The sequence below is a fragment of the Dipodomys spectabilis genome, unplaced genomic scaffold (assembly GCF_019054845.1).
Source record: "Dipodomys spectabilis isolate Male_0828 unplaced genomic scaffold, ASM1905484v1 ptg000188l, whole genome shotgun sequence".
Classification (NCBI taxonomy): Eukaryota; Metazoa; Chordata; class Mammalia; order Rodentia; family Heteromyidae; genus Dipodomys; species Dipodomys spectabilis.
In genome coordinates, this window is record NW_024870865.1 from 4846872 (window position 1) to 4859844 (window position 12973).

The following is a 12973-nucleotide window of genomic DNA, read 5'->3' on the forward strand; positions in this document are numbered from 1 at the left end:
CAAGACAATCCACAGACAGGAGAATTTTACAGGATATATTAGAGCGAGCTCAAGGGTGCAGGGATTTAGTAGCAATTCCAGGTTTTAAGCCTGCTGCGTCTTGAGCTTTCTTTTGACAGCTGGATGCACCACTTTCTCATCTGCGTGTGACCTGATGTAGAATCAACCACACCTACACCTGAGTTTCCTACTCATCTGGGCTGGGTCATATAAAGGAAACAGTGTGCCCAGACCTCATCCTAAAAAGTCTACCCCGAGCATAGCTGCTGCTAGACTTTCTCCTGGGGGAAGAAATATGGTGTTTCTGGTCCTGGTCTTCCTTGCAACTGCTTGTGTGTGCTGGCTGGGAGTGGCACTGTGGGTGATCTGTAGACAGCTTTTCACCGAATACATCCCCAAAGACATTGGCCACCCAGTGAAATTGAGGATTTTCAGTTCTGTTTTCCAGCTGGCATTAACATGGGTGAGTTTTGTGCTTCATGATCTCTTCCTGAGGGTGAAGGAGGGAGTTGGGGAAAATTACTTAACAGAAGCTTCTAGGTGAATTAACTAAACACAGGTAGCACGAAGAATGTGGCTAAGATTGATGACAAATTCATCTGTAGTTGGTGTGATAATTATTATTATCATTTTTATTATTATTATTATTCTTTTTTTTTGTTTTTGTCGGTTGTGGGGCTTGAACTCTGGGCCTGGGCGCTGTCCCTCAGCTCTTCAGCTCAAGGCGAGTGCTCTACCACTTGAGCTACAGCGCCACTTCCAGTTTTCTGGTAGTTTATTGGAGATAGGAGTCTCACGGTCTCTCCTGCCCGGGCTGGCTTTGAACCACGATCCTCAGATCTCAGCCTCCTGAGTAGCTAGGATTACAGGCGTGAGCCACCAACGCCCGGCTCTTATTCTTATTCTTATTATTATTATTATTTTGGTCTGGTCGTGGAGCCTGAACTCTGGGCCTGGGCGCTGTCCCTCAGCTCTTCAGCTCAAGGCTAGCGCTCTACCACTTGAGCCACAGCACCACTTCCAGCTTTTTTCTTTTTGCTTATGTGGTGCTGAGGAATCAAACCAAGGGCCTCATGCATGCAAGGCAAGCTCTCTACCACTGAGCCACCTTCCCAGCCCAAGGTGTGATTTTTTTTTTGTGTTTGAACTCGGCCCAGGCAATATCTCAGCTTATTATGATGATGATGATTGCCAGTCCTGTGGCTTGAACTCAGGGCCTGGGCACTGTCCCTGAGCTTCTTTTGCTCAAGGCTAACACTCTATCACTTGGGCCACAGTGCCAATTCCTGCTTTTTCAGTTTATGTAGTAGAGGAACTGAATCCAGAGCATGCTAGGCAAGTACACTACCACTGAGCCGGATTTCCAATCCCTAGCTTATTTTTTTTTAATCAAGGCTGACACTCTCCCACTTGAGCTACGACCCCACTTCCAGCTTCTTCCTTAGGAAATAGGAGATAAGAGTCTCATGGACTTTCCTGCCCAGGATGACTTCAAACAGGAATCCTCAGATCTCAGCCTCCAGTACCCAAGATTACTGGTGTGAGCCACTAGTACTTGACTGATAGCACATTCTGAGCTGCATAATCCCTCTCAGGTGGTTGGTTCCAGCCTCTTCTGTGTTCTTGAAGTTGGACTTGGATAATAGCCACAAAATTCAAAGGATGATTCACTCTCATGTGTCAGTCAATGTCCTATGACTGTAACAAAATACCCAAGCCAATAAATTTACAAAGGGAAAGTATTCATTTTGATTCATAATTTCAAAGATTCTGGTCCATGATTTGTTGGCCCAAAGTATATGGTGTGTGACTGAACTAAACACCTCATATGTCAGGGGGAGAAAGAGGAAGAGGAAACTGCTGAGGTTCTATTGTCCTTTTAAGCCACACCTCAATAACCTAAAGACCTCTCACTGGGCCACACCTCCTGAAGGCTCTCCTAGTAGTGCCACTCTGAGAACCAAGGCTTTAATACATGGGTCTTTGGGGGCATTAGCATCAAAACTATAGCAGTCAGTTAAGTTATCCCCTGTTTATACCTCACCATGCTTTCTAGCCCTCATCAGTCTGTATGGTAAAATGAAGCTTTTTTTTCCAGTTACTGAGGACTTGGTAGCTAGAATCAGCAAGCATAAACAGGTAACAACTTAGATTAACATAAAGAGATGAACAAGACTGCCGACTTACAAAAAAATCTGCTTTTTCTTTTAGAAGATAGAAAACTGTTTAGGTAATATGGTAGTCTCTTTCTGTTTGGGGGGTTTTCTTTTTGGTTTGGTCTATTTTGTATGTTTCTGTCAGCCATGGGGCTTGAACTCAGGGCCTGGGTACTTGCCTTAGCTCGTTTGCTCAAGGCTAGTGCTCTACCACATAGAGCCACAGCCCCACCTCTGGTTTTCTGGTGCTAAGAGTCTTATGAACTTTCCTGCTCAGGCTGGCTTTGAACTGCAACCCTCAGATCTCAGCCTCCGGAGTTGCTAGGATTACAGGTGTGAGTCACTAGCGTCCGGCTCATTCTGTTTCTTGTGCCCGGCATGTGTCATTTATTGAAACATTTGCAAAGAGACTATAGTGAAAACTCAGCACATCATGCCCAGAAATTAAAAACCGAAAATATTTTTTCATTCCTTACACAGCAAAAAATGACTGCAAGTGCAGTACTCCTACCAGGAGAACTTCAGTCAGAGAGAAGAGCATCTGCTGTTATGTCTTGACCAGGTCTGGTATTCCTGACCAGGTCTGGTATTCCTGACCTTGACTCTCATAATTCCATAGTCCAGATTCTCAGTTACAATGACTTGGTTTCATCTGTAGAGAAACAGAGCAGCCCCTACTTCATGGCGTGCGTTGAGTTGCCTGGACGGTGTGTCACATCTGTCAGTGACCCCTCCATGCATACTCTCCACAAGCACTATTTGTTGATTTATGCGGCAATCGAGGTGTTATACAACTACTTTTTGTCACGGTCCTGGACTTGAGTTCCATGGAGAGAGACAGAGACAGAGGGACCCTTCCTAAGGCAGGGTATTACCTACACAGAGCTTGAAACCTCATCTCATAAAGTGATAGTAGGGGGCCAATCCATGAACAAGGAACCCCACACAAAGATAGGTTACAAGTAAATAGTTTCACACCGAGGCCAGTGCTAGTGGGAAAGCACAGCAGAGCAGAATGAGAACTGGGCCTTTTCACTTTGGATTCCCTGAGTCTATAGAGAACAGAATGCAAGAGGCCCATGAATTGGGAGAAGGCCCATATGACCCCTATTTGCACCACAAATCTCTTACTGGAATGTAGTCAATGTTTCCATTTTCCTAAGATACAACACTGTCGTCACATCAGGGCTGCAACTTGGCCACCAAGAATAATAGAGATGTTGTCATGGTATCTTTATTTCATCTATTGTGGATCTGGCAAATGCTGAGACTCAGCTACTAGTGAGACTTGGCTAGTACTGAACTGCATATCAGATCTCTCTGCATTTCCTATTTACCCTCAGGAAAGCAAATATGTGATTTGATCACATTTACGTCAACAGTGTGATGACTATATACAAATGAAATTGCCAGCTGGGCACTGTGGTGACTCATACCTGTAATCCCAGCTACTAGGAGGCTGAGATCTGAGGATCATGGTTCAAAGCCAGCCCAGGCAGCAAACCCTGAGACTCTTATCTCCAATTAAATCACAGAAAAGGCTAGACGTGGTGCTGTGGTTCAAGTGGTGGAGGGTAGCCTTCAGCAAAAGCAGCTCAGGGACAACAAAAACAAAAAACAAAACAAAATAAATGAAATGGTCTTCCTTGATAAAGCCATGAATTTTATATATTCAAATTTTTCTAGCTGGCCTGCAGTGGCTCACACCTGTAATCCTAGCTATTCAGGAGGCTGAGATCTGTTCAAATAAACCAGTGTGGGCAAGAAAGTCCATGATATTCTTATCTCTAACCACCAAAAAGCCAGAAGAAGTGAAGTTGTGGCTCAAGTGGTAGAGCACAAAAGCTCACAGGAGCCTCATGGAAGAGCCAGGGTTCCTCATAGAGAGATCCTTGATGGGTGGCCAGAAGCCTGGTGTGACATATGTGTGTGATGTATTTGTGAGCTGAGAGAGTGGGTGGAGACTGGCTTAGTGGGTGTGGCTTCTGTTGCAGCTGTGATGAGGATGCTGAAGGAAGTGAGCAGAGAGCCCTGGTCTAGTTGAAGTTCTCAGTCCTTCCTTGCCCTCTGTGGCATGCAGCTATGAGGGCTGGATTCCTGGTGACATGCAAAATGTCTCATACAGAGTCCTTTCTCACTCATTCCCTCTTCTCTCTCCAACAGGGAAGAATTCTTGAGAAACTAAGAATCTGTTCTGCACCCCAATTTGTCTGTTTCTTACACGATCTATGCCCCTTAAAAAAGGATGCACGTGTTATGGTCACAGATCTTCACTTTGGAACAATCCCTGTGAAGCTGTACCAACCCAGGGCAGCTTGTGACACACCCAGGACCGGCATTGTCTTCTACCATGGTGGTGGGACCATCCTGGGGAGCTTGAGTAAGAGTCTTTTGCTTTCTTCTGGCCTCCTGAAGTACCTGCAAACAGAACTTGAAAGAACTGTGATCCTCCCAGACAGAAAGTTCATGATGAGGACTGTGAACAACAAAGTAGTTAGTGGGTTCCAGAGTATTCAGATGACAGAGATATGAAATGGTTCTGAGCTCTTCTTGTATGTATGTGTGTGTATGTGTATAGTATATATACTATATATAATAGAATATGTGTGTGTATATTCTCATTTGATATAAATGGAGTTATCTATAGAGACATAGATATAGACATATAAATCAGATATAGATACAGATGAAAAGAGAGAGAGAGAGAGAGAGACTTCCCTCCTTCCTCAGTATGGATGAGTTCCAGAAATCCTGGCTGATACTTAAGTACTGCCAAGTACTAAAGTCACTTATATAGGATAGCATAATAAGCCAGGCAAAGTAGCACATGCTTGTAATCCCAATACTCGGAAAGCTGAAGGTAGGGGACCAAGAATTCAAGGCCTGCCTAAGATATAGAGTGCAACCCTGTCTCCCAGAAAAAAGAAATCCCACATTGGGCACTGGTGGCTCACACCTGTAATCCCAGCTACTCAGGAGGCTGAGATCTGAGGGTCATGGTTCAGAGTCAGCCCAGGCAGGAAAGTCCATGTGATTCTTATCTCCAATAAACCACAAAAAGAGAGGAAAACCCTTACATCTTCCCATATACTCACATCACACCTGCATGATTTATAATATCCAGAGCAATGTGAACACCTAATCACTAAATATATGAATAGCTGTCAAACAATTTTGTTTAGGGAATAATGTTAGATAAAGAACTCATTTGTGGCTGGGTGCCAGTGGCTCACACCTGTAATCCTAGCTACTCAGGAGGCTGAGAGCTGAAGATCACGGTTCAAAGCCAGCCGGGGCAGGAAACTCCATGAGACTCATCTCCAATAGACCACTAGAATACCGGAAGTGGCGCTGTGGCTCAAGTGGTAGAGCGCTAGCCTTGAGCTGAAGAGCTGAGGGACAGCGCCCAGGCCCAGAGTTCAAGCCCCATAAAGATTTGAAGAACTCATTTGTGTTCATTGAAGATGCACCATTTTTTTTTTCTTTTTCCATCTATAGTATGTTTAATCTGCAGATGTTGGAATCCATGTATTGTGTGTGTGTGTGTGTGTGTGTGTGTGTGTGTGTGTGTGTATGTGTTTCTGTCAAAACAAAAAGAGAAGCAGAGATAGGTTGGAGGGAAGAAAATTCAAGAGTCAAAATTCAAAATGGAGACAGTTTATCTTGATTAACCTCTGAGGGGGTTGGGGAGAATAGCTTTATAGTCTCATCTGTGCTTTCTACTTTCTCTGTAAAAGTCATGGGGTGAGGCGGGGGGGGGGGGGGGGAGGGCGGGGAGAGGTGCGAGGGTCTACACATGCTGCCAGTCCTGGCACTTAAACTCAGGGCCCCTTTCACTCTCGATTAGCTTTCTCCCTCAAGGCTGGCACTGTACCACTTGAACTCCAACTCTACTTCTGGTTCCTTTTGGGTAATTAGAGATCAGAGTCTCGTGAGCTTTCCTGCCCTGGTTGGCTTCAAATTGCCATCCCCAGATCTCAACCACCTAAGCAGCCAGAATCACAGGTGTGAGCCACCTCTCTATTCATAACCAGTGGTAGGCCAGATTGTCATATTGGTCAGCAGCAGTCAGTGAGATGGAGGAGGAAGTTTGCTACAAAGCAAATTAAATTAGCCAAACCTAGTCAGAGTGCCCCCCCATCCCCCCCCCCCCCAAGTACTCCGCCTATAAGAAGATGGCCCATGACAGCTGAGATAGAAAGCCTACCTGGTAACTGTGACAACCTTTTTCTTTTCCAGAAATTTACAATGACATCTGCCTACGCTTGTGCAAGGAGAGTGGCTCTGTGGTCCTGTCCGTTGGGTGAGCAAGGGAGGGTGGAAGTGGTTTGGAATGGAGTAACAGGGCAGGAAGATGATAGGGGAGACGAGGGAAATGAAGGAGCCAGGGAGGAAAGGAAAAGGGGAGAGAGAGGAAATCGGAGCCAGGCACACCCTCCTCCATGCCCCATGGTCCTTGGGGATGTGGGAACAGAGGCCCCTCGATGCCCAGTTGTTTGGAAGTCAGCTAGGGCTCCATGCAGACATCTCTACGGGCCTACTTTTTGGTGGTTGGGGTGGGAGTAATTTTTTTTTTGGTGACAACTTGGCCTTGAACTCAGGACCTGGAGGCTATCCCTTAGTTTGTTTGCTGAATGTTGGAACTCTACAATTGAGCCACAGTCCCACTTTTGGCTTGTGGAGGTGGGGGATTAGTTAGAGGTAAGAGTCTCATGAACTTTGCTGCCAGGTCTAGCTTTGAACCATGATCCTGAGTACTGAGTAGCTAGGAATTACAGGTGTAAACCACGTATGCCCAACTGGGGTGGCAGCCTTGTTCTGAGCAGAACAGGTTTTTCATGTTACAGACATGTCCAGAGAGTTACCACCTAACACTAGAACCTCTAAGAGGGTTTGGTGGACACTGGGTGGGGCAAATGTAAGCTAGCTCAGCCCAGAACCTCTTGTCTGATGCTTGATTAATTGGCATCCAGAGAAGTCCCCTGAAAAGAAATGTTCTTGCAGGAAAAAAAAAGTGGTATTTTCTACGATTTCCAACCTTCAAAGGCATAAGCATTCATGAAAGTCAGTTACAAACTTTTACACATGCCCAGCTTTCTTATAAGTACCGCGCACTAACCGATTGCGCTACTAGAGCTCCGACATGCCCAGCTTTCTATAGTAAGAATAGTTCTGGAGAATAAAAAGTGAGGATGTACATACAGATGTGAGAGAGAGAGAGACAGGGAGAGAGGGAGAGAGAGAGAGAGAGAGAGAGAGAGAGAGAGAGAGAGAGAGAGAGGGAAGAGAGAGTCCTAGACAAAGTCCTTCCTTTACAGTTCTTGGTTCTATAATATAAGGGGAATATATAAGGGGAATGGAAGTCTCTGTCCAATTGCTGACCTCTTTTTTTAACTGTTCTGGTTGTACCAAACTAAGATATCATTGTAGCATTCTGATTTCCCAGTAAGATAAGACAGCACTCAGTCAATCTGGCTGGAAGCCTTTTATTAGTCACAAGGCAGCTGTCTCCAGCTCGCAGAGCTTTGGAAACAGCCCCATTTGTTTTCCATGGGGAATTTTTATGCAAACGGGTCACACACAGGTGACATTTGCCAAAACAAGCAAGCAGTTACAGAAGCAAAACATAGCCTTGAGTCGCAAAAGCATAAACAAAACATAATCTTGACTTGGTCGGCCTGATTGATTCTACCAATGCTATTGATGCTATTGATACTTGATTACAAAGTCAGAACATATTCTTGGATTACAGAAGTCAAAATACAACCTTAGGTGAGGGCAAGCTTCTGACTTACACAATGGCTCAGTTTAACCCGTGATAAATCTTGAGGCTATCTGCGGTTGTCATCAACCGGTGTTCATGATACACTCAAAGCTTGTTAGCCTGGGAAGGTTGAAAGAGAGAGAGATATTCTTTTGGGTTTTAGCAAGGATGTAAAAGGCTAAGGTTGATACTGGCCATTCGACCTGGAGTTTCTCTCTACCAAGAGGTTTTGCCCTTAATCAATAATTTTGTTCTGATTTCTGATTTCACATTTTTATTCCCATTGACATCCTTTTCTTCCCAAGGGAAGGGACTTAGGGGAAAGAGTAAGTTTCCTGCAGCAGGAGGGACTGAGGCTAGACAATAGAAGGAGCATTCTGCCAGTGAATAGTAACTTGGATACCTTGATTTCTGATGGAGATGATCACAATCATGAGGAGACTCTGTCCCAACTCCATCCCACAGGAGCCGGGAATGAGCGTATTGGACTAGAAACGGCTGACAAGTATGTTTTCTAAAACAAGTTGACTAGGTACGGTGGTGCATGCCTATAATGGTGCAGTACTCAAGAGGCTGAGGCAGGAAGAGGATGGAGAGTTTGAGGCCAGCCTGGGCTCCTTAGTGAAGCCCTTGTCTGACAATGCAAGAATAAAAAGATGAAAGTTCTTATGAAATCTGGATTTCTGGAATCTTCTGAACTACGGGGAAGGGAAGTCCTTAGTGAACAACCATATTCTAGAATCCTGAATGAGCTCTGCTGGCCTCTGGTGAGATTTGTGTATAAGAGTCCCCTGTAGGCAGGGCAAAATTAATTCGAATCAAAACCCAGGCAAGTCTAGAGTCACAAAACAAGAAGCAGGGACAGGTACACTCAGGCTAGCAACGCCAGGTGGGTTCAGAAAGATGGAGCTGCTGTTAGTGATGGCTAAGCTGTTGCCAACAGCGATTGACAGGGCTCTGATGATCTTGGCTGGCCTTCTGTTAAGACATAGGGTTGGAAGCTGCTGAATGAATCTAGAATCCTGGGGTAGAAAACAGGGCATCAGGTCCACCATCCAATCTAATATTTACCCCCACACGCTCAGATTTCAGGAAGTTAACAAAAGAAATTTGGGCCAAAAAAAAAACGCTAGTCATTAGCCAGAAGCCAGGGACTCATGCCTGTAATCCTAGTAACTTAGGAGACTGAGATCTGAGGATCACAATATGAAGCCGGTCCAGGCAGAAAGAGTCCATGAGAGAGACTTGTCTCCAATTAACCAGCAAAAATCACTAAGTGGAGCTGTGAGTCACTTGAGTGAAAAAAACGAAGGAACAGTGTTGAGACCCCAAGTTCAAGCTCCAGTACTGGCACACATGAACAGCAATAAGAATAAAATTAGCCAGGTGCCGGTGGCTCACACCTCTAGTCCTAGTGACTTGGGAGGCTGAGTTCTGAGGATCATAGTTCAAAGCCAGCTTGGGCAAGAAAGTCTGTGGGACTCATCTCTAATGAACCACCAGAAAACTAGAAGTGGAACTGTGGCTCAAAGTGGTAGAGCAAAACGAAAAAGAAAAAAAAAAAAAAAACTCAAGGACAACACCCAGGTCCTGAGTTCAAGCCCCATGACCAACAGAAGAAAAATAAATTAAATTGAATAGCAACAAGATCAATGATGCCAGACATAAATGGTAGAAATAACCACTCATACTCTCGTATAAACTACATTCTTCCATTCTTTTGTAGATACCGGATGTCACCCAAGTACAGGTTTCCAGTCATGCTAAATGACTGCACTGTGGCCACCATCCACTTTCTGAAGTCGCTGAACATGTATGGGGTAGATCGGGCTCGAGTGGTGCTGTGTGGGGACAGTGTGGGTGGGTGGGCGGCAACTGAGCTTTGTAAACTCCTCCGGAACCATCCAGGCCTACCCCGCATCCGGGCTCAGATCCTGATCTATGCCGCCCTGCAAGCAGTAGATTTTCAGAGTCCCTCCTTCCAGCAGAATCACAACATCCCGTTCCTCACCTGGGACATGATCTTTGACTGCTGGTCTTGTCACCTGGCTATCAGCTCTGGGTGGAAAAGCACCATCAAGAAAGGGACCCATTTGTCTCCCGAATTCTGGAAGAAATACAGTAAGTGGTTGGGCCACGAAAACATCCCTGAGAGGTTTAAGAAACGAGGCTATCGGCCCATAGTCCCTGGGCCTGTGAATGAAGATGCTTACCTGGAGACAGCTATGGCTAGGAGTGAAACCTGCACGCCCATCATCACCCCCGATGACATCCTGTCTCAGCTCCCGGAGGCTTGCATTGTGAGCTGCGAGTATGACCTGCTCCGGGACCATTCACTCTTGTACAAGAAGAGGCTGGAAGACCTGGGGGTACCGGTGACCTGGCACCATATGGAAGATGGTTTCCATGGGGTGTTCAACACCCTTGGCTTTGGCTGCTTAGAATTTCCCTGCTCCTTGAGAATTTTAAATTTGATTGTCCATTTTATCAAGGGGTTATAAGCTTCCTTCCTTCCTGCTGGAACACTATGGCCACCCAAGTCCCATAGGACTCTGAGAGATGAAGGTGACAATGAATGGGGCACCCCTATAGAGGTGGTTGTCTTCTTCTTGGTCTGAATTCTACAATCATCCAATGCATGTCCTTCCTAATGAATGGCATAGAAGAGTAGAAGAAATAATTGGGGCCAGGCACTAGTGGCTCACACCTGTAATCCTAATTACTCAGGAGGCTGAGATCTGAGGATTGCAGTTCAAAGCCAGCCCAGGCAGGAACCTCCATGAGACTCTATCTCCAATGAACCACCAGAAAACCAGAAGTGGTGCTGTGGCTCAAGTGGTAGAGCGCTAGCCTTGAGCTGAAGAGCTCAGGGAAATGCCCAGGTCCAGAGTTCAAGCCACATGACTGACCAAAAAAAAGGGCTGGGAAGGTGGCTCAGCGGTAGAGTTCTTGCCTAGCATGCATGAAGCCCTGGGTTCAATTCCTCAGTACCACATAAACAGAAAAGGCTGGAAGTGGCACTGTGGCTCAAGTGGTAGAGTGCTAGCCTTGAGCTCAGGGACAGTGCCCAGGCCCTTAGTTCAAGCCCCAGGACTGGCAAAAAAAAAAAAAAAAAAAGGAATGATTGGGAGCTGGGGGTGGGGGGATAAGACTCTGTCCACATTCTCTGTAGGGAAAATCTAAGTTGACCATCATGAGGGCCCATTGGGGAGAGTGGATCTGTGAGAAATCTACAAGGATTGCTCCCAGAATCCTTGGCTAATGGTCAGACTTGTCTAGGTTGATTCAGGGTGTGTGATAGGAGTATTCAATTGGCTAGACCCTAAAGACACATGGATAGATGTATTATGTCCAGTCTCCAGGGGCTCTTTCCATCATGGCTCAGGAGGTGGAGTTCTGATGTTCTGGGATGGTGGCCAAGGAGAAATCCCTCCTCTCCAGGTGTACAGCGACAGTCATCCTGCTTTTGCCCAGTCTCAGGGCTCCCAATCCTGCCTGCCTGAGCTGGAAAAGATAAGATACACCGGAAGGAGCTTTCCCCCATAACGGTTGGCCCCTAGGGACACATGAAGACTAATAGGAGCTTAGGAGCCCCAAGGCCAAAGTTGAGCTTCCAACCAAGGGCTTTAAAGCAATGTAATAAGGAAGGGAAGCTTCAAGTTAGAGACCCATGAAGACTGAGGATGACCAAACTCAACCCCATCCTAAGCGGAATTTTCTAGAGAAGGCCCTGGGATATATCTCCTTAGTTGTTCTACTTAGACAGCAACTTCCATTTTAAGACAAAGAGCCAACTCAGATTGCCCAAGCCAGACATTAAACAGATGAACCCCAAGGATTGAGCTAAGAATTCTGTGCTGTCAATAGCCTTCTCTTTTCTCCTCCCAGGACTCTTCTGTGTTTATTTTACCTTTGTCTCTGCAATGTCATGCTTACCTTCGCTGGGAGACAGGCTCATGGATGTATTTCATTCTAAACAGTTTAGAACAAAGAAAATCTCACTGCAACTTATTGGCTCTGCTGGGTTTCTGAGCTACCTATCACCAACCAGGAAATGGAATTCATTCTCTCTCTCTCTCTTTCTTTCTCTCTCTCTCTCTCTCTCTTTCTGTCTGTCTATGAATCTATACTTGGGCTTGAACTCTACCACTTGGGCTTGCACTACCACTTGACTCACAACTCCACTTCCAACTTTTTTGGTGGTTAATTAAAGATAAAGAGTCACACACTTTCCTGCCCAGGCTGGCTTTGAACCATGGTCCCCAGCAAGCAGCTTTCTGAGTAGCTAGGATTTACAGGTGTGAGCCACTGATGCCTGGCTCAGAGGATGTTTTGTTCCTTGAAATAAACCTTACTATAAGAAAGGCTGTGTGTATCTGCTCGTGTATTATTCCTTGAGTAGGACAAACACACACACACACACAAAAAAAAAAAAAAAAAAAAAAAAACATTAAGTCGCTGTGTTCTGACCCTGCACTTGCAGTGACATTTCCTTTTAATCCATTCAGTACTAGTTTTCCTAAAATTCACTTATAAGTCCCAGGAATGAAAGAGAGAGAGGTGTGAAGGCTCACAGAGAGCGAACTCCAGGCTAGGCACAGTATTGGGTTATATAAATTGGTCACCTCCCACAAATCCTACAACGTGGGTGTTCTTAAACCCATTTACAGAAGAGGCTCTGTGATACCCTTTGTCTTTGTTAGGAAAATGGAGGAGAAAAAAAAAACAAAAAACAGGCCAGACTCCATCTCAACCGGCAAGGACTATTCACTGAGACACAGCCAGGGGCAGCAACCTTCCTGCCAGATTGGGGTCAGGCTTATATTGGTCTTAACAAGGAAACAAATAGAAAAAAAAACAGGCTGTGGTCACTTAGGGGTGAGGGGTGGGCACTTTTGGTTAGACCAAGAATGGAATTATCTGCTTAGGGTGACAGGAACTTTGCAGTCAAATGCGACAGCACATACCTGGTATTTTGCCTGATGTCTATATGTGCCTATGGTAATGGGGCAGGAGTCAATCCTTCAGTCTTTACTTCCTGGATCTTTCTAGT

General features: G+C 45.5%; 1 protein-coding gene across 1 annotated transcript; it reads left to right on the forward strand.

Annotated features, from left to right (window-relative positions):
• The first annotated feature begins 295 nt into the window (after window positions 1-295).
• LOC122121512 (arylacetamide deacetylase-like 3) lies at window positions 296-10421 on the forward strand. Its single transcript, XM_042695782.1, has 4 exons — window positions 296-463; window positions 4320-4536; window positions 6396-6459; window positions 9647-10421. Exons 1-4 carry the CDS (start codon window positions 296-298, stop codon window positions 10419-10421), a joined length of 1224 nt encoding a protein of 407 aa, XP_042551716.1.
• The last annotated feature ends 2552 nt before the right edge of the window (window positions 10422-12973 follow it).